The 26,376-nt window shown below is 43.0% G+C and overlaps 1 protein-coding gene across 2 annotated transcripts in view; it reads left to right on the top strand.

Annotated features, from left to right (window-relative positions):
- HTT (huntingtin) overlaps positions 1-26,376 on the top strand; it is a 275,564-nt gene that overhangs the window by 233,289 nt on the left and 15,899 nt on the right. For both annotated transcript variants that reach the window (XM_077477874.1, XM_077477875.1), the window contains 9 exons: positions 597-736; positions 2,951-3,033; positions 4,481-4,611; positions 8,358-8,487; positions 13,583-13,738; positions 15,307-15,497; positions 20,393-20,507; positions 23,509-23,722; positions 24,177-24,282. In XM_077477874.1, coding sequence (XP_077334000.1) covers positions 597-736; positions 2,951-3,033; positions 4,481-4,611; positions 8,358-8,487; positions 13,583-13,738; positions 15,307-15,497; positions 20,393-20,507; positions 23,509-23,722; positions 24,177-24,282 — 1,266 coding nt within the window. The remainder of the gene's footprint in view (positions 1-596; positions 737-2,950; positions 3,034-4,480; positions 4,612-8,357; positions 8,488-13,582; positions 13,739-15,306; positions 15,498-20,392; positions 20,508-23,508; positions 23,723-24,176; positions 24,283-26,376) is intronic.

The raw sequence follows: 26,376 nt of genomic DNA, 5'->3' as shown, positions 1-26,376 counted from the left end.
CACCCATAGTTACTGTGGGGCCTCTGTTGACATATGTGTCCCCTGCACCCGCCTACACAGGGAAGCCACGGAGTGACAGCTCAGCATGGGATCGAGCTTCTGCCACTGAAGTTTGTGTCGGTTCACCTGCAGAAAAGGTATGTATACTGATTTTTTTTTTTCTTTTTTTTCTTTTCAGGGCTAGATAGGTTAGTGTAAGAATTTTGGTGGCTATAGATGCAGGGATTTTAATTTTAGCATGGACTTCCACTTTAAGGACATCTGTGTTTACAGGATTGGTTGGCTCTTAAAAGCTCTTTAAACTCCCTCTCATATACAATGCTTCCTCAAGTCTCATATCTGTGACAAATCTCACTCCTAGTTGTAGCTGGCTGTGAGTGTGAAGATTTCACAGTGGTCAGTCTGCACTCCAATATTGTTTCCTCAATGTCCATACCAACAGAACACAGCAGGGGGCCTGAGATTTTTCCTTTGCCTCATGTTCATATTAGCCTTGTTGGCAGGGTAGAGTTAAATGAGTTCTTCTAATGAGGGCTGCTTGTATGAAAAAATCTTTGCTTACCACAGTGTATACATTATTATGGTGATGTCTCTAGGTTTGGCAGGAAGCTGAGTGTTGTTCGAGGAATAGTAGAGGAAGAAATCCAAGCTTTGATATCCAGAAGGGACAACATTGCCACACATCATGCTTATCAAGCCTGGGATCCCGTGCCTTGCTTATCTGCTGCAACCACAGGTACCTCACCTATACATTCCACATGGGTCACACCTCGACACATTTGTATTTTCCTATAATAAGCACATGGCCGTCCACAGAATAAGAACATAAAGAGGCATTCCAGGAATGAAAAAGGAGAGGCACAGTAGAGTTCTGCATTGGGAAGCAATACTATTATACATCCACACACTCCATTTTCAGTCTTTCATTTTCTAGGACCATGAAAAATAAAAATGCAGATGAGACAGTAAATCTGGATTAAAAAAGCCCAACTCTTTCATTTTGTTTCCATGTTCGTTTTTATGTGCATATATCAAAGCCTACAAAAGTGATGATGGGTTATGAAAGGTCGTTGGTGTGTTATGGTTTAAAGTAAATACTCCAATGAGTATAGCAGTTGTATGATTCACTTCATCAGAGCCATATTATATCATCATGTCCTTCCTTATCTGCTAGCTACAAGAAAGGAGCATTACATCTATTAAATGATCTCTGCAAGCAGACCTACATGGGCAGAGTGGGACCTGTTTAACTACTTCAGCCCCGGAAGGTTTACCCCCCTTCATGACCAGGCCTTTTGTTGCGATTCGGCACTGCGTTACTTTAACTGATAATTGCACGGTCGTGCAACGATGTACCGAAATACAATTTATGTCCGTTTTCCCCCACATATAGAGCTTTCTTTTGGTGGTATTTGATCACCTCTGCGGTTTCGTGATTATTTTTGTATTTTTTTTTTTTGAGCTAGAAACAAAAAAACATATTTTTTACTTTATGTTTTAAAACATACCCAATAACAAAATGTAAAAAATCCAATTTCTTCATCAATTTAGGCCAATATATATTCTGCTACATATTTTCGGTAAAAATAAATCCCAATATATTGATTGGTTTGCGCAAAAGTTATAGTGTCTACAAGCTATGGAGTTTGTTTATTGAATTTTATTTACTTTTTTTTTTTACTAGTAATAGCAGAGATCAGCTATTTTTAGTGGGACTGTGTCATTGTGGCGGACAAATCTGACATGAAGTGACATTTTTTGGGGACCAGTGACACTAATACACTGATCAGTGCTAAAGAAAAATGCACTGCCGCTCTACTAATGACACTGGCAGGGAAGGGGTTAATATCAGGGGCAATCAAACGGTTAAATATGCTCCTAGGGAGTGCTTTCTAACTGTGTTTGGGATGCTTTGACTGGGGGAAGACAGATCTGTGTTCCTACTTGGCAGGAACACAAGAGCTCCATCTTCCCCTCTCACAGAACGGCCTTGTTTACATGGGCAGACTGCTGTTCTGCGCCTCCTAAGAATGATCGGTGTGTCCTGGCGGACATTGCATCTGCCGGATCCCACTGATTGGCCCCCGCTGTGTCCAATCACAGCAGGGGAGGGTCGTCGGGGTGGGTGCCCCAGACCCAGTGCACAAAATACAGGTACGTGATTTTTGAAGCCTTAGCGAATACACACTGTTTGTAGGCTGAGTCACTAACCTTAATTGCTGTGGGACCCAAGCCCACACTTTACACATTGGTCCACAGAGATGCAGGCTAATTTTACATATATTGTAGAAGAAAAGGGTATGGCTCCATTAAGTGATTACTAGGACAGCAGGCACTAAAAGGGTAAATCCATGTACTCTCTTTATGGATACAGCAGTAGTTTTCATTCCTGCTGACATTTTTTGTAGGCTTTGACACATGTGTTGAATTAACTGAATATCCACAGAAGAAGGTCCCTTTTTTTTTTTTTTTTAAACTTCAGTATAGATTACAAAAGGTATGACATAGAGTTAAACGCTAAACATTGTGAGATAATTGATCTAAGAGTTTTCTTCAAGCAAACCTCCGTAAAGGAAAGGCTGCATGATTTCTTTGTATTTTTTATATTTTGATACGTTTTACCTGCACTGGCCCTGTATATGAAACAATATTGTTTTCACCAAAGAAGCTTCTTTGGTTAGCATCCTGCTGTAGTGACCTTTTAGACTGTGGAGAAGATGGAAGAGAAGTTTGTAGCCTATTACATGCTTTTCTGTGACTCATCTCCGCTCACAGTGACACAATCTCTTTTAGATATTATCGAGAAATACTCTGTCTAGCCTCTCTTCTTTTTTTCATTATACATGATTATTCCCTGAAAGGAAAAAGGTTTTCTATTTGATGTGTCAAAATAATAGTAGGTTCATAAATCTATTTTGTTCCAAATCTCTCATCTCTCTAACTATTTCAGGAGCACTGATCAGCCATGAAAAGCTGCTACTGCAGATCAACACAGAGCGAGAAATTGGAAACATGAGCTACAAGCTGGGTCAGGTGAGTAAAGCAACCTTTCGGGCTTCAGACACTTCATTCTGTGTGGTGAAGGTGCCATCCAGTTGGCAGAACATACTCGACACCACAGCATATTCAATAAACTTGTAGTCTGGCCTCTGCCACTGTTATAAATTTAGCCCTTGTTCACATTGGAAAGACTTGACAGTAGCACCCTATTGACAGCAATGGCACTGTTCAAATAGGTGCTACACCTCTCTTCAAAGTCACACTGATGTGCAGCTTTGAAATTGCGCACTTTCAGATGAAGTCGCACAATTTCAAAGCTGCGTGCAATGTGAACGAGGGCTTATTTGTTGTTGAGAGCAGTAAGCCGGCGCTGACTAGTTCACCTATAGACATGGCATCATAGCTTGGCATGTGCCATGTCATGTCTTCAGGTCATTTTGGTTCTTAGTTTTTTTGTTCCACAAGAAAATGGGCGGGCTCAACACTGGCTTCACTCTCAAATTCTCAGGTGGTGGCCCCTGTGGTTGCACTAGGGAAGCTTCTGAAGGATTGGATTGTACCTAAATTTAACGTTAAAGGAGCAGTTCACCTTTTGGAATGTTTACATGTTCCACCTGTTTTTAGTTCCTGCAGCTGCTTCCTAATTTCCCCTACCCACACCCCCTACCCACACCCCTCTTGTAACAACAGGCTGGGGACCTTCTCTTTTGCATCCACTGTCACTATTTGAAAATATCACTGCCGTGCGGGGCTCTTCTCACATGCCTGCGTCATTCATTTACAGAGTTCTGTGAATGAATTAACTACTAGTGCCGACAGTCTTTGCGGCTGATAACATGTAGTTCTCAGTCTATTAACAGGGCGGTGTTGAGCACTCTAGAAAGTTTGATTCTTCTTGTCCTTGTGTAACTGTCTGCCCATACAAGGTACGAGCAGACGGCTTACAGTGACAGTCTGCAGGAGCCCTGCATTGCACCCATCATCTGCTGATTGCGGGTGCAGTGTTTTCTAGGCTCCTACAAAAAAAATGTACCTTTTTAATTAATTACTCCTTTACAGAAAAATCTGAACTTACACCAGGACCCCCTCCTCAACTGAACCCCCCCCCCCGTCTCACTGACCTGGAACCCGGCGATCTCCGACTATGAGACCTTGTATAGCCTCCAAACTGGTCCGGGGTTTAAAAATCCCCTTGGCTTAATCTCCATAAGTACCTCGTCAGTAGGTACGTTTAGGAGCATTCTATTTGGTCGGCGCTGACCAATCAGAACTCGCATAGTCTGTCCTGTCACCGCAGGCGAACAGGAGAGAAAGCCGCGGGGATTTCAAATCCCCTCACTGGTAAAGATGCGATGTGTCAGAACAGGTGATTGACACTCTCCAGGTTAGTGGGACCAGGTGTGATGGGGACAGAGTCCAGTGTAAGTTCACCTTACAGATTTTACAGCAAAATAAGCAACTTTGCTTTTCCATGTATTAGGTCTCCATCCACTCCGTTTGGCTTGGGAACAGTATTACACCACTGAGACAAGAAGAGTTGGATGAGGATGAAGAGGATGAGAATGATACTCCAGCCCCATCATCACCCCCTATGTCTCCAATTAATTCCAGGTCTGTCTTTTAAACTTGGCTGTGTATTTGATTGTATTTTAAAATGTATCTATCATCAAAATTTAATGTAGCGAGATGCTCACCTCCAACTTCCACCGATATGACGGTTACGTCCCTTAGCGGCTGCAGTCATATTCTCTCCGGTCTACTTCCAGGTGGATGACATCCCATGTGTACAGCAGGAGACAGCCTTTCTGGCAAAGCCACATGCACTGCTCAATATACATTCATTACAAAACTTCAGACAGGCACAGTATATTTTAGTTATTGCTCGTCTGCTCCTAATCTGAATGATCTTGAAGTTTGTACACTTTGTGACGATCCCCACACATTTACTTCCTTGAATTCTGTGGCACATATTCAATATGTCCTGTGAGTAGGCACTGCTGTGTCGCACATTTCACAGAGCCGGCCTTCTGATCTACAGAGGTGCTGAGAGGAGGAGTTTTAGGAGGCGGAGTCAGTATAGGAATCACTGCTTGCAAGACAGCAAGGTAACATGGGATTTGTAGTCCTTAGAAATTGAAAGTAAACCCCAGAGATAAAGTTGTAAAGCATGAAGGGAATCCAGGAAGTTGTAAAAAGAGATGGCCTGCAGACAGGCAGAACTCACAACATGAAAGGATATTTTTCAAGTAAAAGCTTACTGGATTGTCAAATATAACTATATTGTTTGTGTTACTCTTACAATGCTGATGTTCTAAAATTAAAAGTGTATGTTTTGCCCATAGACCTCCATTAAGCATTCTAAAGATCTTGTGTAAAGCTAGATATGAGCAAATCTCAACAAATGAGGTCAAACAAATGCTGAAATAGGCTTTGTAGGGCATACAGGGACATATTAAAGTGGAACTTCCACTCATTTGTCTCCTCTCCTCTTCCGGTGACACAATTGGCACCTTTCAGGGCAGAGAGGGCACAGAATACCGGTTTTTGACAGGTATCCTGTTCCTACTTCCGATAGTCCGGGCCACGGCCTGTGACATCACCGCAGGGCTCCCTCCTCCCCCCGTTGCCGGGCTAGTGGGAGAGAGGAGCGGGGCCTCATGCATGCACAGTAGGGTTCCGGGCGTGAAGCCGTAAGGCTACACTGCTGGGTACCCTTAAAGTGGAAGTAAACTCCCCTATCGTTTTCAGCCAAGGAAGCTGCCATCTTTACCTTTAATCTTCAACTGCTATGGTGCTGCACATGTGATTTGTTATGACGCCAGCCATTGGATGGTTTGATAGTTTGGCTGAGAGCACAGCCAATGTGCAGTTAGCAATCCCGGCATGCCTTTTTTTTTTTAACTGTTTAAATCCATGGGTTTACTTCCACTTTAACCGCAATGGTGGCGGCAGCACCCGACAGCTGATGGAAACATCAGCTGCGGTGCCGACATTGCGGGACTCAAGGACAGGTATGCGTCCTATTGTTTTAAAAGCCAGCCGCTGCAGTATGTGTAGCAGCTGGCTTTTAATTTTTTTTGCCTGGAACACCGCTTTAAGGGGTCTAGTGTAGACAGTGGGAACAAATATCCGCTTTAACTGCAAGAAGGGGCAAAGAACATGAAGATTTTTCAGCATGGGCTTTCTGCACTGAAAATAGCAAGTACCACTGTTCCTACCAATTAAAGAGCTATATATACTTAATCCTATAACCTAACCCCTCAAAATAACCTTCAACTCTTCAACCCCCAAGAACTTAAGGAAACCTGTACTGAAGTATGCAGGCTGCTATTGCTCACCTTCCATTATGAAAATGTTAGTTCCCTGGAGATTTAAATGGTGATGTCACTCTGAATTTCCTGATCTGCATTCTTGATTCAAGTCAGTGTTTCAGACAGTATAAAATCCGGAGTTTGATAACGTTTCTCCTGCTCCAGCACTAACCTTTTACAGCACAACCTTAAAGTGGTTCTGTGTATTAAGGTAACAAAACCTGTGCTGCAGGAGCCCCAAATACCCCCCTCTTTATTTTTTCAAGAGCCTATTCAATCCAGCTATTTTCCCGCTGCTGTTCCCTCCTCACTGGGCAGATTAATAGCAGCAGCAGCCTTTGGTTTTGGCTGGTGTCAATCACATGCTGTGACGGGGGGGGGCGCGAGGCTGATTCACCCAGTCTGTGTCACTAGACAAAATTGGCTTTTCCTGGGGGCACGTTCCGAAGTGGAGGGGCCTAGAGCTCAATCAGGGGCCCCTAGAAAAGGAATCAGGGCTGTTCTGTGCAAAGCCATTGCACAGAGCAGGTAATCATGACATGTTTAAAAAAAAAGGCTTAATATCACTTTAAAGTAGACTTCCAGGCAAAACCTAATTACTCTTCCCCTCTCCTACCGCCTATTCTGTTTTCCCCTTTCTGAATACTTATTTTCATACCACTCTGGTCCAGGCAGCACTAGCTGAAGGGGAGAGGAGAGCGCACTCAATGGCTGCTAATATCTGAGAGCCATTATGTCACTCATAGGCTCTAAATGTCCATCCATTGTTGGCACTCCATCTTCTTCCCTGCAGCAGCCTCTGGCTGACAGAGGAAGACAGATCACATGACTGGAGCAGTCTGAATAAAGGATACGGAGCAATCTGCCGCAGGTTAGTCAGAATAGGTGTTGGGAGGGAAAGGAGCATTTTTAAGAGTAGTTAGGTTTTGCCTGAAAGTCTACTTTAATCTTAAAGTCCAACTCCAGTCAAAATTTGTGTAAAATGGTAAATGTCTAGACGTTTCACCAGGTTCTGTGGTGCCAAAGGCTACTGCTTCAGTACAAAAGATTGTGATATGGGTTTTCTGCTCCTTGTGCTTATAATGGCTCCAATAAGGACCTTAAATACATCATTATGGGATGCTAGCCTAAATATGTGTCTATCAAGGCTGTGACATCATAGGGGTTAGGGAATCCTTCACCATAATCCTCTGCTTGTAAATAAAAGCCAGATCAGCAGTAGGTTTTGCTCACACTGCTGACCCTGAGGTTGGCAATAGGGGGGATGGAACAAAGTGCAGGATTCTTGCAGAGCCACTGCATGCTTGTCTCTGTAATTCTATTGTTATGGAGTCCATAGGACCCGTTTTTAAAGCACGATTTTTAACACCACAACCGACCAGTGTGAAGACATACATAGACTTTTCCTGTGCTTTTCTTTTTATTATTATTTGTTTATTTTTTAAACACAAAAGCATTTCAGAAATTGCTCCGTGTGAAAGCGCATCAGTTGAAAAGGTGCCGTGATGGCCAAAAATGAATTCATATTCATTTAAATTCATGGTAATAAAAAGTCAACTATAATACATATATATACACACACACACACACACACACACACACACACACACACACACACACACACACACACACACACACACACACTATATGTGTATGATATAGATATATAGATGAATGAACATCCTATGTCCACGCAGCCATTGAAGCAGTCCGAGGATTTGAAATCTCTATGCCCCCTTCTTTCTGTAGGGCTTTTGGGACAGATCAGAGCAAGTTCTTTTGGTCAAAGCAGTCACTTGCCTGCGCTGACAATTAAGAATCATTCTGATTCAGCCTGGAATTCCTTCAGAAAGAAGGGAAGAAGAGGGGATTTCAAATCATTGGGCCACTACAGTGGCTGCATGGGCACTGACAGCTCTTCACCCACAGAGGTAAGTACAGCAGGGACCAGGCAGATGGGGAGGGTGTGAACTAACCCTTTAAGCTAATGATAGTAGAAAACTTTGCTGTAAGTAGCAGACATTTATTATTTTCTGTTCTGTACAGGAAACATCGAGCTGGAGTGGACATACATTCCTGTTCACAGTTTCTCCTTGAGCTGTACAGTCAGTGGATTCTCCCTGCTAACACTGGGAAGAAGACTCCAGTCATCTTGGTCAGTGAGGTTGTAAGATCGGTAAGTTGATTTTCTATTGGATTTGATAAGTTGTTGCATGCTTTCATTTACTTTGGTGTGTTCAGAGAAGACATACCAGTAATCCTTCCACTCACCTTCTGGTGATCTTGTACTGACAAAGGTAAGGCAGAATTAGGACAGTTGTGTTACTTGAGCTCAAACTGGACACCCACAGATATGCAAGGGAAGCGCTAATGATTTTGAGGCAAGGTTGTGCTGAGCGCTAGCTGGACTGAATGGTGTGTGTGTATGTTGCGGCTCAAAAAATGTAAACATCATGAAAAAGTTAATTTATTTCAGTAATTCAATTCAAAAAGTGAAACTCCTTATACTGATTCATTACACAGAGTGATATATTTCTAGCATTTCCTTCTTTTAATTTTGATGTTTTTGGCTTACAGCTAGTGAAAACCCCAAATTCTGTATTTTTAGCACAAATGTTGGCTTACTGAAAAGTATGTGCAGTATAGTATGCACTCAATACTTGGTCAGGGCTCCTTGTGCATAAATTACTGCATCAATGTGGCGTGGCACGGAGGTGATCAGCCTGTGGCACTGTTGAGGTGTTGTGGAATCCCAGGTTGCTTTGATAGCGGCCTTCAGCTTGTCTGTGTTTTTGGGTCTGGTGTCTCTCATCTTCCTCTAGACAATACACCACAGATTCTCTATAGGGTTTAAGTCAGGCAAGTTGGCTCGCCAATGAAGCACAGTGATACCATGATCATTAAACCAGGTATTGGTACTTTTGGCAGTGTATGCAGGTGACAGTCGGCATCTCCATAAAGCTGGTCAGCAGAGGGAAGCATGAAGTGCTCTAGAATTTCCTGGTAGAGGGCTGCGCTAACTTTGGACTAATAAAACACAGTGGACCAACACCAGCAGATGACATGGCTTCCCAAATCATCACTGACTGTGGAAACTTCACACTGGACCTCATGCAACTTGGATTCTGTGCCTATTCACTCTTCCTCCAGACTCTGGGACCTTGATTTCCAAATGAAAGGAAAATTTTCTTTGATCCGAAACGAGGACTTTGGACCACCGAGTCGACAGTCCAGGCCTTTTTTCTCCTTAGCCCGAATAAGACCCTTCTGATGTTGTCTCTGGTTCTGGAGTGGCTTTACACAAGAAAGGCAACAGTTGTAGCCCATGTTCTGGATACGTCTGTGTGTGGCGGCTCTTGAAGCACTGACACAAGCCGTAGTCCACATCTTGTAAATCTCCACCTAATTCTTGAATGGCCATTGTTTTGCAATCCTCTCAAGGCTGTGGTTGCTTGTGCACCTTTTTCTACCACACTTTTTTCCTTTCACTCGGCTTTCCATTCATATGCTTGGATACAACACTCTGTGAACAGCCAGCTTCTTTAGCAATCATCTTTTGTGACTTGCACCTCTTGTGGAGGTTGTCTATGATTGTCTTCTGGGCAACTCTCAAGTCAGCAGGCAGGCTCAGGAAACCTTTACAGGTGTTTTGAGTGTTAATTAGCTGATTAGAGTATCACACAGTCTATAATATTGAACTTTTTTCACAATATTCAAGTTTTCTGAGATCCTGAATTTGGGTTTTCACTAGCTGCAAGCCTTAATCCTCAAAATGAAAAGAAAGAAAAGCTTTTGAAATATGTCACTCTGTGTGTAATGAATCTATAAAATATGAGAGTTTCACTTTTTTTATTTTTTTTATTACTAAAATGAACTTTTTCGATGATATTCTATTGATATTTTTTGAGATATGCGCGCGTGTGTGTGTGTGTGTGTGTGTATATATATATATATATATATAATATATATATATTTTATAATAAAGTGTGTGTGTGTGTGTGTATATATACTGTTAAAATTCAATACAGAAGAAATCAGAGGGGCCTGTTTGTAAGAGCTTACAATCTAAAAGGGAGGTCCAAGTGATACAGTAGGTAATACCTGTTAAGGGTGAGCTGATGGAGGAAGTCAAAGTTTAGTTTATTAGTTAGAGGCAGCATAGGCCACTCTGAAGGGATGGGTTTGCAGGGATCGCCTAAAGGCCGATGGACTAGGAGATGGACAGATTGGGTTAAGGCGTTCCAGAGGATGGGAGAGGCTCTGGAGAAGTCTTGGAGGTACCAAGGGAGATATAGCGCAGGAAGTCTTGGGCGGATTGAAGAGAACAGTTTGCTTAGTATATCGAGATGAGGTGGGTGAGTTGTAGATCTGTCAGTGCATTTTGTTTTGAAGAAAACGCTGTCCTTCAGGTTTAGTCCATTGGAAAAGATATCATCTTTCTTTTTGATTCACTGAGAAATGGCCAACCTGTTTAAAGGTTATGTATTATACCTGTGCTAATTTAGAGGGTAAATAGCACTATTTCTTATGTACAGAGGGCTTGCCTGTGCAGTCATTATAGTATAGACCTTTCCTAGCTCAATTTCCTATGAATAAAATCATATTTTATAGTGTGTGTGTGTGTAGATGTATATCTATTATCATATCTCTCTGTATGTGTGAACCAAGATGGTTTTAAGTCGGACTTAACAAGCATGCAGTCGGTGAAGGCAGAATTCCTGATCTTCATACTTATTTTGGGGCAGAATGGAAACTATTGGATGACAGTCAGGACATTAGCATTTTCATAAGCACGAGGTCAACAGTGGCAGGCTTCATATTTTATATAGTACATGTTTTCATTAACACCATCTTCAGCGGATCCTGGGAACAATTTAGATAAATAATATAGTGCTCCTCTGCATCTTCTTAGCATTTTTACGATCCATAGAATAATAATGAGCCTCCTCTGGATCTGCCTTGCTCTAAGTATATAGAGTGCGGTGTAAATGGCTGTGAACACATATAGTGACTCACCACTTGCTTGCTTTTTTTCTTGCACTTATTGAATCATTTGCTCTTTTATGACACTTATTAAATTAAGTTTAATCTTATTAAACCCTTTGTCACGCTGATCTATACATCTTAGCAACTGCCTGTATTTAAACATTTCTGGAAGTCTCAAAACTGCACTGTGGTAGTTCCGAGCAAAATAACGTTTTAACTCCTTCACCCCCAGCAGTACTTAGCTTTCCTTTGATTCTCCTACAGCCCTGTTCAGCACTGGGAGCCGAAAAAATATAGGGTATGTGCTCCAGAACATTAAATTATAAAATGCAGCAGAGAACTTCACAACACTTCTGCTGCATTACTTACAGATAAACGTTGGTTGCTTTTTAGCTAAAATGTGGCTCTAAGCAATAATTAAATGAAGCTGGGGACCCCTGGACTCAAGTACTGTATTGTTTGGTGGAGTTATAGGGAACTTGGGCTACTTTGTCAGAACTGGTGTGTAAAAATGAAGTAATTTCAAAACGCATTGATATTGTCTAAATTCCTTGGGATATACAAAATCATTCCAGAGATTATCTTTTATCTCTATAAGGAGCACCTCAGCTACACTAGGGGTCTATTTAAAAAAAAAAAAAAAACTGACTGCATTTTGTTTAATACAGTGATTTCCCAGGATCATCCGTTCCATCTAGTAGCAATAATGTAGTATTTGTCCTAATTAAGGTATTTCAGGAAACATGCCACATATGGCAATTGGATGGCACCGATGATTCTTAGAAATATACATTTTAAAGAGTTGTAAAGGCAGAAGGTTTTTTTTTTATCTTAATGCAGCCTATGGCCAGGTCGCACCTCCATGTCTGAATGGAAACATGGAGCTCTGACTCGGCTTGGGTGCCCCCTGTAGCTGGCTGAGGGGCGCTCAAATGAGGGCAGGGACTATGAGCAGCACAGAGGGACCCGAGAAGAGGAGGCTCGAGGCTGCTCTGTGCAAAACCAAATGTACAGAGGATGTAAGTACAACATGTTGTTTATATATTTTTTTTAAAAGAGCCTTTACAATCACTTTAAACAAAATAAGGTTATAATTTTGTTAGGACTGAACAAATGCTTGTGTTTTTTTTTTTTATTATTATTATTATAGATCCCATAATGTTTCAATAATTTTTTCAGAATGTTCGACGTATGCATGAAAATCCTCTAAATGAATTTAGTATTCATTCATTTAATTGTAAAGGGCATCTTATTTTACTCTGTAATACTTTAAATGTGACCGGCTAGATGACAGGCAGTGATTGTCAGATTGATGATCTGATGGAGATGGAACTAAACTGTATCCGAAATGCTTTTTAATTAATTTTTAATATCCACAAACTCATCCATCCATGTCTCTGTGAATTATTGTATTGAAAAATCACTTTGTTAAACACCCCCTTAGCCATTCTGGCCATGGCCATCTTGAGTAAGGGCAAGAGGATTCATGTGGGATTTACTTCCTGGAATCCATCTGCTCTTAGCACAAGCCTGCAGGCGGGGCGTGTGTTTAACTGAGAACACCCCTCCTCTAGATGAAAGACAGATAAACCCCCGAAGACTCCTGGGATGTATGACGTCATTTTGGTTTAATTTGAAATTAAGTAGGTTTTAAAGTAGTTGTGAAGCCTAAATATTTTTCACCCTAATGCATTCCTTGCATAAAGCTAAAAACTGTTTAGGTGTCATCATCCCCCACCCCCCATCCCTCTTTTACTTACCTGAGCCCTCATTAGATCCAGCACTGTGCACGTCTACAGCTCTTCTCTCCCCTCACTTCCGGGGCTCACAGAGCTATTGGCTCCCAGTACTGTCAATCACAACCAGTGACGAGGGAGTAGGGGGGTGGGCTGAGTCCCACGGTCTGTGTCAATTGATGCAGCAGCGGGGCTCGTGTGCGAGCATGCACAAGTGCCCCCATGGGAAGCCGCTTCCCACAGAGGCACTAAATGGGGGGGAGGGGCCAGGAGCACCGGCGGAGGACCCGATAAAAGGAGGTCCGCAGCCGCTCTGTGCAATTCCATTGCACAGAGCAGGTTTATTATTGTTTTATTTTTTTTTAAATTACCTTTACAATCACTTTAAGTTCTAGAACTGTTTTGTTTCTCCCTCTGGTGCTGAATTGTGAGTTTCTGTGGCGCCTCCAAAATATTGTATTTGTGTATTCCATGCATGTGCTATTTTTCTTGTTGGGGGAAACAGCAGTGTTGTAGCCGTGCGGTTATTCTGTACTTGTCTCTCGGCAGCTGCTGGCGGTATCTGATTTATTCACGGAGAGGAACCAGTTTGAGATGATGTACACGGCTTTAACTGAGCTCCTTAAACAGCACCCATCCGAGGATGAAATTCTCATTCAGTATCTGGTGCCTGCAATCTGCAAGGCGGCTGCCGTGCTGGGAATGGTAAGCTGCCTCCGCCTTGAGCTCTACTCAGCGGTGTGCTACTGATTACTCCTTTTATAGAGCGGTATATCTTTCTCAGGGACTGGATGGATTGGCTAATCATTGGGCAAAACTGATTGTACAACATTTGTCTTCTACTGTTTCTCCATTAATAAAAGTCAATCCCCTAGCAGCTAGGCAGAGCAAAGCTGTGTTTATGGGGGGGGGGGGGGGGGGGGGGGGCGCACATAATATGTAAATCATACATTTTTTCTTAAAGCCCAAATTTATTTTCCCAAAAGAATCGACCTCCACCACACGAGAAAAAAATGTAAGTATATTTCTCTGGTTTTGAGTGTTTAATTGCAGTTTCAGTTCTGCTTATTCAGCTCCATCTTCAGCCGGTAGACAGGCAACAGCACTCATATGCCAAACATTGTGATGTGTGGCTGTGGGGTGGGGGTGGAGGGTGGGGGAGTTGTTTGTGCCCATGAAGGTGTTGTGCCCATGAAGGTGTTGTATGGACACTGAGCATCAGTCAACTGGGTAGCGGAGCAGTGACCATGGAGCATGCTGAGAATATCATGGAAATGTTTAGCAATGCATTTACACAACTGAAAATGGGGGGGGGGAAATGGACGTTGGGTTGTAAAGGGGACCTCCTCCACTCTCCTGCAAGAATATAGAATGCATTGTATATAAGGAACTATGTCCACGCTGCCTTTTCCTTTTTGTGGATCTGCTTTCAGGCTGCCTGTGTGAAGCCGGTGTCTCTGCTCCCGAACTGCCATTTTGCAAATGTATGTCATCCTACAGATCCCCAAGGTGGAAGACATGGTGTCATGCACCTCATTTTGTCCATACACTATACAGCATTTCACTCATCTGTTAAAAAATAAATAAAAAAATCTTGGGTAGAATTATTTTTTATAGCAAATTATTTTAGTGCCATACAGCGCATGGTGTCATGCACATCTGTCGCATGCTTAGTATGAGAATAGTACAAGATCTTGTGAGATCTCAAGTACAGGATCTCCCTGAAGACACTACTGAGGTTGCCTTCCCAGGGGGCATCTGCAGAGCTGAGGCTTCATCACTAGTGCCTTCAAGGGAACCAAGATGTGGAGGGGCAAAAATGGTAAGAGAATGAAAGTAGAGCGAGTAACCGAAGAGAAGTCTTGTCATTTAATCACGTGTGCCAGACAGATTCAACTTTAGGCCACTTTCACACGGGTGTCATCCATACAGTCACATTTTTACTAAGAAAACAGAGGATTCTGTGTACATCAGTTTTTCAGCCATTTTTTTTTTTTGCCCACTTCCATTTTTTAACTGGAGCAAAAATTCAGACTTGTTCTGTGTAAAATAAGACCTGAACAGAAGCAAGACAGACTGATATAAACGAATGACATCCATTTACATCATTGGAATGCATTGCTGTTCATTTTTCATCCATTAACCGGCGTATGGAAAACAGACAGAACGCCCATGTGAAAGGGGCCTAAGTGACTGTTTGGTAATAGATAGATGTTTACTGTGTGTATTTATCAATTTATCATCACAAGTGACATCTACCTGTTTTTTGTCAGGATAAATCCATTGCGGAACCTGTCAGCCGGCTCCTGGAGAGCACACTGCGAAGTACTCACATGCCCAGCCGCATTGGAGCTCTGCACGGCATCCTCTATGTGCTGGAGTGTGACCTCCTGGATGACACGGCCAAGCAGCTCATACCCATCATCAGTGACTACCTGTTGTCCAATCTGAGGGGCATTGCACAGTAAGTCTCTCCTGCAGTTCACCTTACATTCTGCGTGATGTGATGCAGGGGGAGGGCAGGGAAGATGAACAGAGACTTTTTTTTTATCATTTAGAAGTTCTATGTGTATTTTGGAGGAATTTGTTGGTCCCTGCCCTCCTGTACCAGTCAAGCCTATATGAATGTTTTGACTATAGCTGCACAAGTATTATGTGTATTGATCCCGGAAGCTTAATGACGGTTGTGTATATCAAACTGGAATTTACATATCCTAACCTCTTAGTGCTGCCACAATAACAGTTTGTAGTTACACAGAACTAGGGTGAGCCTTAGAACTAAACTGCACATCATACAGTATATTCGAGTTATATCATTTGTTTTATAAATTTATGAATACCATTTGAATGAATACTTTTTACTTGGAGTTTTTTGTAATCCACATATGATTTAAATGGGTCTCCAAACTGCCCTTCAACTGTTCTGGGGGCTGTTCTGTCGCTAGTGAAGGTAGAAAATGTCCGGGGGAGTAACCAATGCCCCATGTTTGGTATTAGGGGGAGGAATAGTGCGCCATCATTGGTGTCAGGAAGTATGTTCCACTGTTGCTGAGAGCAGGGGGATAGGGCCCTAAGGTTCTGAGGAAAGCAAGCAAAGGGCCATATCCTGCCTGACCTTATCAGTCCCCCCCCCCCCTTCATCCCTGTTGCCTTCAGAGTTCCCCCCCCCCCCCCCTTTCGTCCTGGCTGCCTTCAGAGTCGTCGTCCCCCCCCTTTCGTCCTGGCTGCCTTCAGAGTCGTCGTCCCCCCCCCCTTTCGTCCTGGCTGCCTTCAGAGTCGTCGTCCCGCCCCTTTCGTCCTGGCTGCCTTCAGAGTCGTCGTCCCGCCCCTTTCGTCCTGGCTGCCTTCAGAGTCGTCGTCCCGCCCCTTTCGTCCTGGCTGCCTTCAGAGTCGTCCCCCCGCCCCTTTCGTCCTGGCTGCCTTCAGAGTCGCCCCCCGCCCCTTTCGTCCTGGCTACCTTCAGAGTCGCCCCCCCCTTTCCTCCTGGCTGCCTTCAGAGTCGCCCCCCCTTTCCTCCTGGCTGCCTTCAGAGTCGCCCCCCCTTTCGTCCTGGCTGCCTTCAGAGTCGGCCCCCCTTTCGTCCTGGCTGCCTTCAGAGTCGCCCCCCCTTTCGTCCTGGCTGCCTTCAGAGTCGCCCCCACTTTCGTCCTGGCTGCCTTCAGAGAGTACCCCCCCCCCCTTTCGTCCTGGCTGTCTTCAGAGTACCCCCCCCTTTTGTCCTGGCTACCTTCAGAGTGTTAGACCGGTAATGTGTAAACTGTATCAATCAGACCGCTAAATAATAGTCAAGTGACCCTGAAATGAAACAATATTGCAGCAGAGTATATATGCAGTACACTGTTATGCCCTGGCTGCAGAATATACCGTTCACCAAAGTTGTATCTATGTCTGATAGCGTGCTCCCTAACTAAACTGGAGAGAGTCGGATGTATTCTTGCATTCCAGTCTCGGGCTCCAAATCTTCTCAAAGTTTGTACAGCTTAAATCAAACTGGTCTCCACTTTGTACGACTTAAATCCGTTTATATTATGGCAGCGCTGCATTGATAAGCTTTGGGAATGTAGCATGGTCAGGTGTTTGAGAGTATGTAAACGTATTTCTTAACAAGCGTAAACATCACTCCATCGAAACATAATTCTAGTGCAGGTTTTGAGAAGGCATCTGTAATAATCATAAGCAAAAGAGAAGAGCGCACAGGGTCTGGTGTAAAACCTTATTATTAAATGAAATCAATACTCTCTCAAATGTAGGTGAGCTTAGGCATGTCCTTAGACAATGACCCAAAAGTTTGCAGCTCTATGTGCCGCGTATCTCACTCTGACTATTATGTGTACATTTATTCTTTAATAATCAGAAGTGCATGTGGTGCTGGAAAGGCCAGTTGTGCCTTAAAGAAGAGCTAAAGCCATATCAAGTGGAGATACATTAGAACACCTTTCAGGTTCCATTTGCCATCTGTGCCCTCGTTGGGGTGATTCACCGTTTCTATTCATGGTGACCATTATCCCCAAGAGTGAAATAGAAAGAACATCCTACATTTTATGTAGTCACCAGAACAGGAATAGAGGGGAAATCTTCCAATAGGGTAACTGGTTCTAGCGACACTTTTTTTACATTTTTCACACACATTAAAATCTGAATGTTTTGCTAGAAAATTACTTACAACCCCCAAATATATATTTTTCTTAACATGGAGACCCTGGAGAATAAAATGGTGTCATTTGCCATTTTTATGTTGCATGATATTTGCACACCCATTATTAATTGTCAAAAAAACTAAAATGAAATGTAATGCACATAAACACAATATAATACCCACTTTTGGTAAAATAGTAAAGACGATGTTGTTTTCGAGTACATGAATACAAAACATGTCAAGATTTAAAATTGTGCATGCCCTTGAAATGGCAACAAACTACGTACCGAAAAATTGTTCATAGGTAATATCTTAAAAGCCTTTGGGAGTTATTTAAATTACGGTAGTTAATCGTGAATTATGGCTCACTCCGGGATTTTATTTAAATTCATTTATACACATTTTACCATGTAAAGTGGAATGTCGAGATAACCCTAACTAATCTTAAAACTGTGACCCCCAACTTGCCATACTTGCTAAACTTACTAACTCAAGTGACTAAGAAAGATGTATATACAGTGGGGAATATAATGATTTGCTTTCCTGCGGGTATTGTAAGTTTGCCCACTTACAAAGACATGAAAGGTCTATAATTTTTATCATAGGTGTATCTTACAGGCAGGAGTCAGAATATCAACCACAAATCCAGGAAAAGCACATGCTACAAATGTTATAAATTGAGTTGCAGTTTAATAAGTATTTGATCCCCACGCAAAACATGACTTAGTACTTGGAGAAACTCTTGGCAAGCACAGAGGTAAGACGTTTGTTGTAGTTGGTTACCAGGTTTGCACACATCTCAGGAGGGATTTTAGTTGACTCTTTACAGATCTTCTCTAAATCTTTAAGGTTTCTTGGCTGTTGCTTGGCAACTCGGAAGTTTCTGCTCCTTCCATACATTTTCTATAGGATTAAGGTCTGGAGACCAGGCCACTCCATGACCTTAATGTGCTGCTTCTTGAGCCAATCCTTTGTTGCCTTAGCGGTATGTTTTAGGTGATTGTCATGTTGGAAGACCCAGCTTCAGTGTTCTTGATACAAGAAGGTTCTCATCCAACATTTTACAATACATAACCCCGTAATTCGGCAAAGTCGGTCTGTACCTTTAGCAGAGAAACTGCCCCAAAGCATATTGTTTCTACCTCCGTGCTTAACTGTAGGGATTTTGTTCTTGGGGTAATAGTCCTAATTTTTCTTCCTCCAAACACGGCCACGGAGTTAATAACACAGAGCTCAATTTTGGTCTCATCCGACCACAGCTCTTTCTCCATATCCTTCTCTGAATCATTTAGCTGCTCATTGGTGAAACTTCAGACGGACCTGTACATGTGCCTTCTTGAGGAGGGGGACCTTGCGAGTGCTGCAGGATTTCAATCCATGTTGGCGTATCGTGTTACCAATAGTTTGTTTAGTGCCTGTGGTTCCAACTGCCTTGAGATAATTCGCAAGCTCCTCCCATGTAGTTCTGTACTGATCCGTCACTTTTCTCATGATCATCCTTACCCCATGAGGCAAAATCCTGCATTGGTGCTCCAGACTGAAGGAGATGGTTATAGTATTTTGTATTTCTTCCATTAGCTCCAACAGTTGTCTCTTCAGCAAGCTTTTTGCTGATGGTCTTGTTGCTCATTACAGCCTTGTGCAGGTCTACAATCTTATCCCTGACCGCCTTTGACAGCTCTTTAGTCTTGCCCATGATGGTGAGGTTTGAATGGAAGAAAGATTCTGTGGACAGGTCTTTTATACACATAAATTGTCATTAGGAGCACCTTCTTAAATTGACAGGACTAATCTGTGTACCACATGAGCACATACTGTAGCCAGTCTGTGGGAGCCAGAATTATTGATGGTTTATAGGGGATCAAATACTTATTTTACTCACTGAAGTGCAACTCAATTTATAACATTTGTATTGTTTTTTTTCTAGATCATTTAAAATACAAAATAACAATTATAGATCCTTCCTTTTTTTGTAAGTGTGCAAATTTACAAAATCTGCATGGGATCAAATTAATTTTCCCTGCTGTAGTTACCTATTTTATGCCTACCTATTTTCAGGCCACCACTCTGGTCTGGAAACTTGATCCCGCTCCCCTGTGTCAGCCAGCACTGCTGTAGGGGAGAGGAGGGAGTGCCGACAACAGATGGGCCATTGATGTTGCCTCTCCAGGCATAACCAACAGTTTCAGAGCACACACTCTTGCAGTTGCTGCTGGCAGACCAAATTGATCAGAACAAATTCGGCTGAAAATAGGTGAGTATACACATTTTTCTTATACAGGTTAATGAGCAATAGGTGTTAGAAGGGGACAGTTTTAAGTGTAATTGGGTACTAGCAGTAGACAGTGACAGGTCCTCTTTATGGAGACCCCAGCGGTTTTAGACCCCCGATGTCTCCCCTGCTCCCCAAAGCAACTAACCAAGAACAGATGTTCACACTGAACAAAAAAAATGGAGCCCTGCACAGCCGTGTTATTTTCAAAAAGTGACACCATGTGCAGGGGAAAGAACCCCTGTCTGCTGTCACAGGAAGTGGGGAATAGGAAGGTGAGGGGACGGTAGCTGGAACATGTTCCAAAAGCAAACTTATCCTTTTAACTTAGAGTGAATAAAGATGGTAAATTGATAACCAATGGGTCAGGTTTTCTTTTTTGTGACCGCATTTATGTGTGTATTTTATTGTATTTAAAAATGTATTTTTGTCTGCGTTTTGTCTATTCCAGCTGTGTAAACCTGCACAACCAGCAGCATATTCTGGTAATGTGTGCGGCTGCCTTTTACTTAGTTGAAAACTACCCATTGGATGTTGGGCCAGACTTTACTGCAGGCATTATACAGGTGAGTGTCTATTGTGCCATGAGAACTGCTATGTTAGGCAATAGAGACACCAAGCTGAGAGTTGCAGCAATCTTCAATGGGTCTATCGGACAGGATATAAGCTGTGTGTTGTAAAATCAACACTAATCCGTTAAATATTCTTGCAATATTTACTTAAAGTGGTTCTAAAGCCTAAACATTTTTTACCTTAAAGTGGAGGGCCACCCTGAAACAAAAAGACATTAAAAATTTTTTAAAAATATGAAAAAAAAATATCGTCCTAATCTGCCTATTCCTACTCCGCGGTGATGTTCGGTCTTCTCTCCTCTGTGCGGCGTCTTCTGGGTAATGGGGCGCTGTGTGTTCTGGGAACTGTGTGTCCCAGAACACCGCGCGCCCCATTCAGAAAGCGCTGCGCGACTCGTGGCATGAGCAGTAGGAAGCGGGCAGTGAAGCCGCAAGGCTCCACTGCCTGTTTCCCTTAGTTGGAATGGCGGCGCCGGGACCCGAGTACCAAGGGACGGGTCAGCCTCAGGCAGCCGACATCTTGGGCGCCCTGGACAGGTAAGTCTGCTTATTAAAAGTCAGCAGCTACAGTGTTTGCAGCTGCTGACTTTAAAAAAAAAACAAAAAATTTAAGCTGGCCCTCCTCTTTAATGCATTCCTTGCATTAACCACTTGCCTACTAGGCACTTTCACCCCCTTCCTGCCCAGGCCAATAGTCATGCAACGCTGTGCCAAAACTACATTTTTATCTTTTTTTTTTTTCGGGGGACAGATGGAGCTTTCTTTTGGTGGTATTTAATCACCAGTGGGTTTTTTATTTTTTGTTGAACAACGAAAGAAGACCAAAAATGTGGGGGGAAAAAAAAAACATTTTCTTGGTTTCTGTTTTCAAATTTTGTAAGCACTGAAAGTCACTGATAGGCAGCACTGATGATCATTGATGGGGGCACTGACTGACATCACTGGTGGGGCTGCACTGATCATCAGGGCACCGATTTGTCTGCAGATGTCCCCGCTGAAGGAATGCTGCTCACCGGCTCTCCTTTCCTCATGCACCGTCAACGTGAGAAGAGGAATGCCAATAACCAGCATTTCCTGTTTACTCTGTGATCAGCTGTGATTGGACACAGCTGATCACATGGTAAAGAGCCTACGTCATAGGCTCTTTACCGAGATCAGTGATGTGTTTTGTTTAAGGGACACGGTGCACCACAGATTGCTGCGTACAAGCCCCCGTCTGGTAAGAATGGGAGCACATCATATGACATCCTGCCAGAACAAGAGTGCTCCCGCCTTGCCATCATTTCACTATACAGTGGGTGGGAAGCAGTAGTAACTTAACCCCATTGTGTGTGTGTTAGCAATTTTTAAATATCTCTACTAATAATTTCATGGCGTTTTAGTGCCCTTTCACACTGCTCTGTAGCAAAATTGTGGTAAAAACGCATATGTGTTTCTGGTGCATTTTTAGGTTGCCTGCACCTGTGAAAACATTTAGCACCTTTCGGGGGGGGGGGTACCTGTTTTTCACAGGTACCTCGTCCCCACTTCCGTTGGACCTCGCCATAGCGAAGTATGTCAGTCTGGCTCCCTCCTCCTTCCCCTGGTGTCAGGCCAGTAGGAGTGCAGTGCACTTCGGGGATGCGCAGTAGGGACTCGGCCGTGAAGCTGTAAGGCTTCACAGCCAGGTTACTGGCAGCGGCGGCGGCAGCACCTGACAGCCAATGGAAACAGCGAAAGAAGTGGTGCTGACATCGCTGAACTCCAGGACAGGTAATTGTCCTAATATTGAAAGTCAGCAGCTACAGTATGTGTAGCTGCTGGCTTTAAATTTTTTGAGGGGGAGGTTGAACTTCTGCTTTAAGAGCCAACGCAGTGTAGAAACAGTTGTAAAGCCTATTTCTTAGAAAGATGCAACATATATAGAAGGGGTCCTCATAACTTTCTTCTAAACAAAGGGCTAGTTTCCTGTCCTTAAAATATAAGGGGTCAGGCTATGGCCAGTGGGAGTAAAGAAATCACCAGAGCTGGTTATCAGTAGTAGAAAAAAAAAATTACCTAGCGCCTGTGGTTGGGGCATATTTGTGCCATTGTTGGTGTCTGTGGGAGAAATTGTGCCCCATCATTGCTATTGGTGGGAGGTATCATTGGTGTTCGTGGAAAAATTGTGCACTACAATCAGTGTTGGGGGAAGGAATTGTTCCCCATCTGTGTCAGTAGGAGAAATGATGCCTCATGGATGATGTGAGTGGAAGGAACTGTGCCCATCCTTGGTGTCAGCAGGAGAAATGTCACATCGTGTCATAAGGAATTATGCCCTATGAGTGGGATCAATGGAGGAGGACTTGTGCCCCATTTTTGGTATGAGTGTGAGAATCTGAGCCCCGAGGGAAGGGTTAAATGTCAAGCAAAGGGACGAATGCAGCCCACAGGCACTGGTTCTGATGACAAAAGCGTAGCCTTACACATACTGATCATCTGCTAAGCCACCATCATACATAATGTACATATTCTGTATATTATGATTATATAAAAGCCATCCTTGAACAGTAACCTATGACACCTAACGCCGCATTCATGTCTTCTCTTTCATCTTCTACTGCAAATAAGAAAATGAAAGCAAAGAATAATGTACCAAATGGCTTTTATTTTCAGATCCTATTGATTGAAGGTGTACCATTACAAAGCATCTTATGCATTACACTGTATGAGTTGCAAGGCTTCCTTTTTGGGATTTAGATCATACTCTGAATATTAAAAGAACATTGCTTTTTTTATATCTTTTTTTTTTTGTAACTTTTTTTTTATATTGAAGTTGTGTAACATAGACCAAAAAAAGTACAACGTTCCAAAAAAAATGAGAATAAGGTAGCATATGCACCAGGAAAACAATACACAATGGATAACCTAACTTCTCTTTCTGACCCCCTCTAGCCATTGAAATGTATTTGGTGTTATTGCTGTTGCCAGAATAGTTTGTTGCTCATAAATCTCTCTATATCTCTCTCCCTCCCAGATGTGTGGAGTGATGGTATCGGGGAGTGAGGAATCCACACCCTCCATGATCTATCACTGTGTGCTCAGAGGATTAGAGCGCCTCCTGCTGTCGGAGCAGCTTTCCAGGCTGGACGGGGAGGCACTGGTGAAGCTTAGTGTGGACAGAGTGAATATGCACAGCCCACACAGGGCCATGACTGCCTTAGGATTGATGCTGACATGCATGTACACAGGTAGGTTTCCTGTGACCTTATTGTGATAAAGGGTACTGTTTAATTGTAAAGCCTTATTAAACCCAAAAACTAAATTTTATGTATTGCAGCTTACCAACCTAGAATGTGGTACTGCATTGGCTTCAATTTTTAGGATTTTGACACTTTATTTTCACCTGGTGATCTGGTCAGTAACACACTTCCTGTGTAATGCAGGCTATACACAGAGCAAATTTCTTTCTTGCCACCACGGGTGGTTTTTATTCCCCCATCAACAGTCAGTGCTGACAGGGCAATCCCTCCTGCTGAGCCAATATAGTCTGTGGTGGAGGAAGCCGTCCCTTATGGGAGAAGACAGTGATTATTACTAGTGCCAGTTACATTAACAATACCTAGACCAATACATCACAACTAACCAATACATTTTACCAAGCATTGTGTACGGAAGAAAAGATATGATTGTTTCTTCATGTAGGTAAAGAGAAGATCAGCCCAGGTCGTACCACAGATCCAAGTCCTTCTGCCCCGGACAGCGAGTCGGTCATTGTTGCCATGGAGCGTGTATCTGTGCTTTTTGACAGGTAAAGGCTTAATGTGGACCTGTCCAAGAATAAAACTACTTGCTGTACAACTATTGTAAGTGGGTTAGTCAGCAGTCATTGACAAACAGCTGGTAACTCAAATAGATGAAGATCTGAGAGTCCTTTTACCTAATTTTGACATCATGTCGGAGGATCAACCTCATTGCCTGCTTATTAAAAGGACATACATATGTTGTAAAGAAAATTTGCTACCCTTTTTTTTGGGCTATACTTCCCTCATCACAGGAGTACAGTTGGTTCTGCACTCCAGTGAACCACTTTCAGCTTGTCAGTTGACATCACAGAGCCAGTCCATGCTCTGGGAAGATCCCGGCCATATGGTTGGTATCCACCCAGATGCCTGGACCAGCGACCTGGCTCTGTCTTTCAGTGATCAGCTGAGTCAGCCTCTTCAGCCCCCTACACAGCCCAGCACTCCATTGAGCACTGGAGCGGAGAGGGAGAACTGAGAGATCATCAGTGTATGTTCTCAATACAGAGCCAACGGGGGACAGATGCAGCATCGGATTGACGCTGCATCCTCCTAGGTAAGTATAAATTGTTGTTTTTTTTATTCCATTCTTCTCTTTTTTAACCACTTCAGCCCAGTAATGCGTTACTTTAACTGACAGTTGCTCAGTCACGTGACACTGTACCCAATTTAAAATTTATGTCCCTTTTTTTTTTTTTTTTCCCACAAGTAGCACTTTATTTTGGTGGTATTTGATCACCTCTGCAGTGTTTTAATTTTTGCGCTATAAACAAAAAAAACAATTGTTAAAAAAAAAAAATTTTTTTTACTTTCTGCTATAAAACTTATCCAATAAAAATGTAAACGAATCTAATTTCTTCATCAATTTAGACCAATATGTATTCTGCTTCATATTTTTGTTAAAAGAAAATCCCAATAAGTGTATATTGATTGGTTTGCACAAAAGTCAGTCTATAAACTATGGGATAGATTTATGGCATTTTTATTTTTTATTTTTACTAGTAATGGCAGCGATTTTTAGCAGGACTGTGACATTGCAGCGGACAAATCGCACACCAAACTGACACCTGTGACACTTTTTTGGGAACCAGTGACATTCTTACAGTGATCAGTGCTAAAAATATGCACTGTTACTGTACTAATAACAGGGGTGATCAAAAGTTTAAAGTGGTTGTAAACCCTTACAAACCACTTTGACCTACAAGTAAGCCTAGATTAAGGCTTACCTGTAGGTCCAAGAAATATCTCCTAAACCTACACGGTTTAGGAGATATTTACAAAAAGACAGGCACAGCTGTCTATGGCGCATGCGCCGTAGACATCGGTGCTCAGGCGCACTGAGCACGCCGCAGATCACGGCGATATGCCGCTCATGTCAGCTCCCGTGCGCATGCGCGGGAGTGACGTCATCGTGGCTCCAGCGAATCACAGTGCCGGAGCAGCGAGACCCAGAAGTCACTCCAGGATACATGGCAGCGGTGAAGATGGAGGACCGCTTCAGGGGCTTCGTTCTTAGGTAAGTTATTCATAATGAGCTAGTATTCTATGCATACTAGCTCATTATGCCTTTGCCTTGCAGGTTGCATTAATAAAAAAAAAAGTGCCTTTACTTCCTCTTTAAGTGTGTCCCTAGGAGGTGCTTGCTATCTCTGTGGGGCATGGTCTGACTGGATGAAGGCAGTAACAGAAGATCTCTATCTTCCCTGTCAGAATGGCGATCTGCCTTGTTTACATAGGCAGATCGCCGTTCTGCCTCTCTGGGGAGCGATCACGGGTGGACATCAGGTGCGCCGAACCTGCTTATTGGCTCCCCCTCTGTCCAATCGAGGAGGGGGGGGGCAACATTTAGATTCTGGGCCCAGGCAGCACTACTTTATTCCAAAGGTGTTCTATCAGGTTGAGGTCAGGATTCTGTGCAGGCCAGTTAAACTAAATAATTTAGTGAAGGGGGGATTATGTTTTTCAGGGGTTGGGCTTGGCCCCTTAGTTCCAGTGAAGGGAACTCTTAAGGCGTCAGCATACCAAGACTTTCTGAACAATTTCATGCTCCCAACTTTGTGGGAATGGTTTGGGGATACCCCCTTCCTGTTCCAGCATGACTG

The sequence above is a fragment of the Lithobates pipiens genome, unplaced genomic scaffold, assembly GCF_037356315.1.
Source record: "Lithobates pipiens isolate NorthernLeopardFrog02 unplaced genomic scaffold, aLitPip1_a1.2 Scaffold_13, whole genome shotgun sequence".
Taxonomy (NCBI): Eukaryota; Metazoa; Chordata; class Amphibia; order Anura; family Ranidae; genus Lithobates; species Lithobates pipiens.
This window is presented reverse-complemented; position numbering and strand designations above follow the sequence as displayed.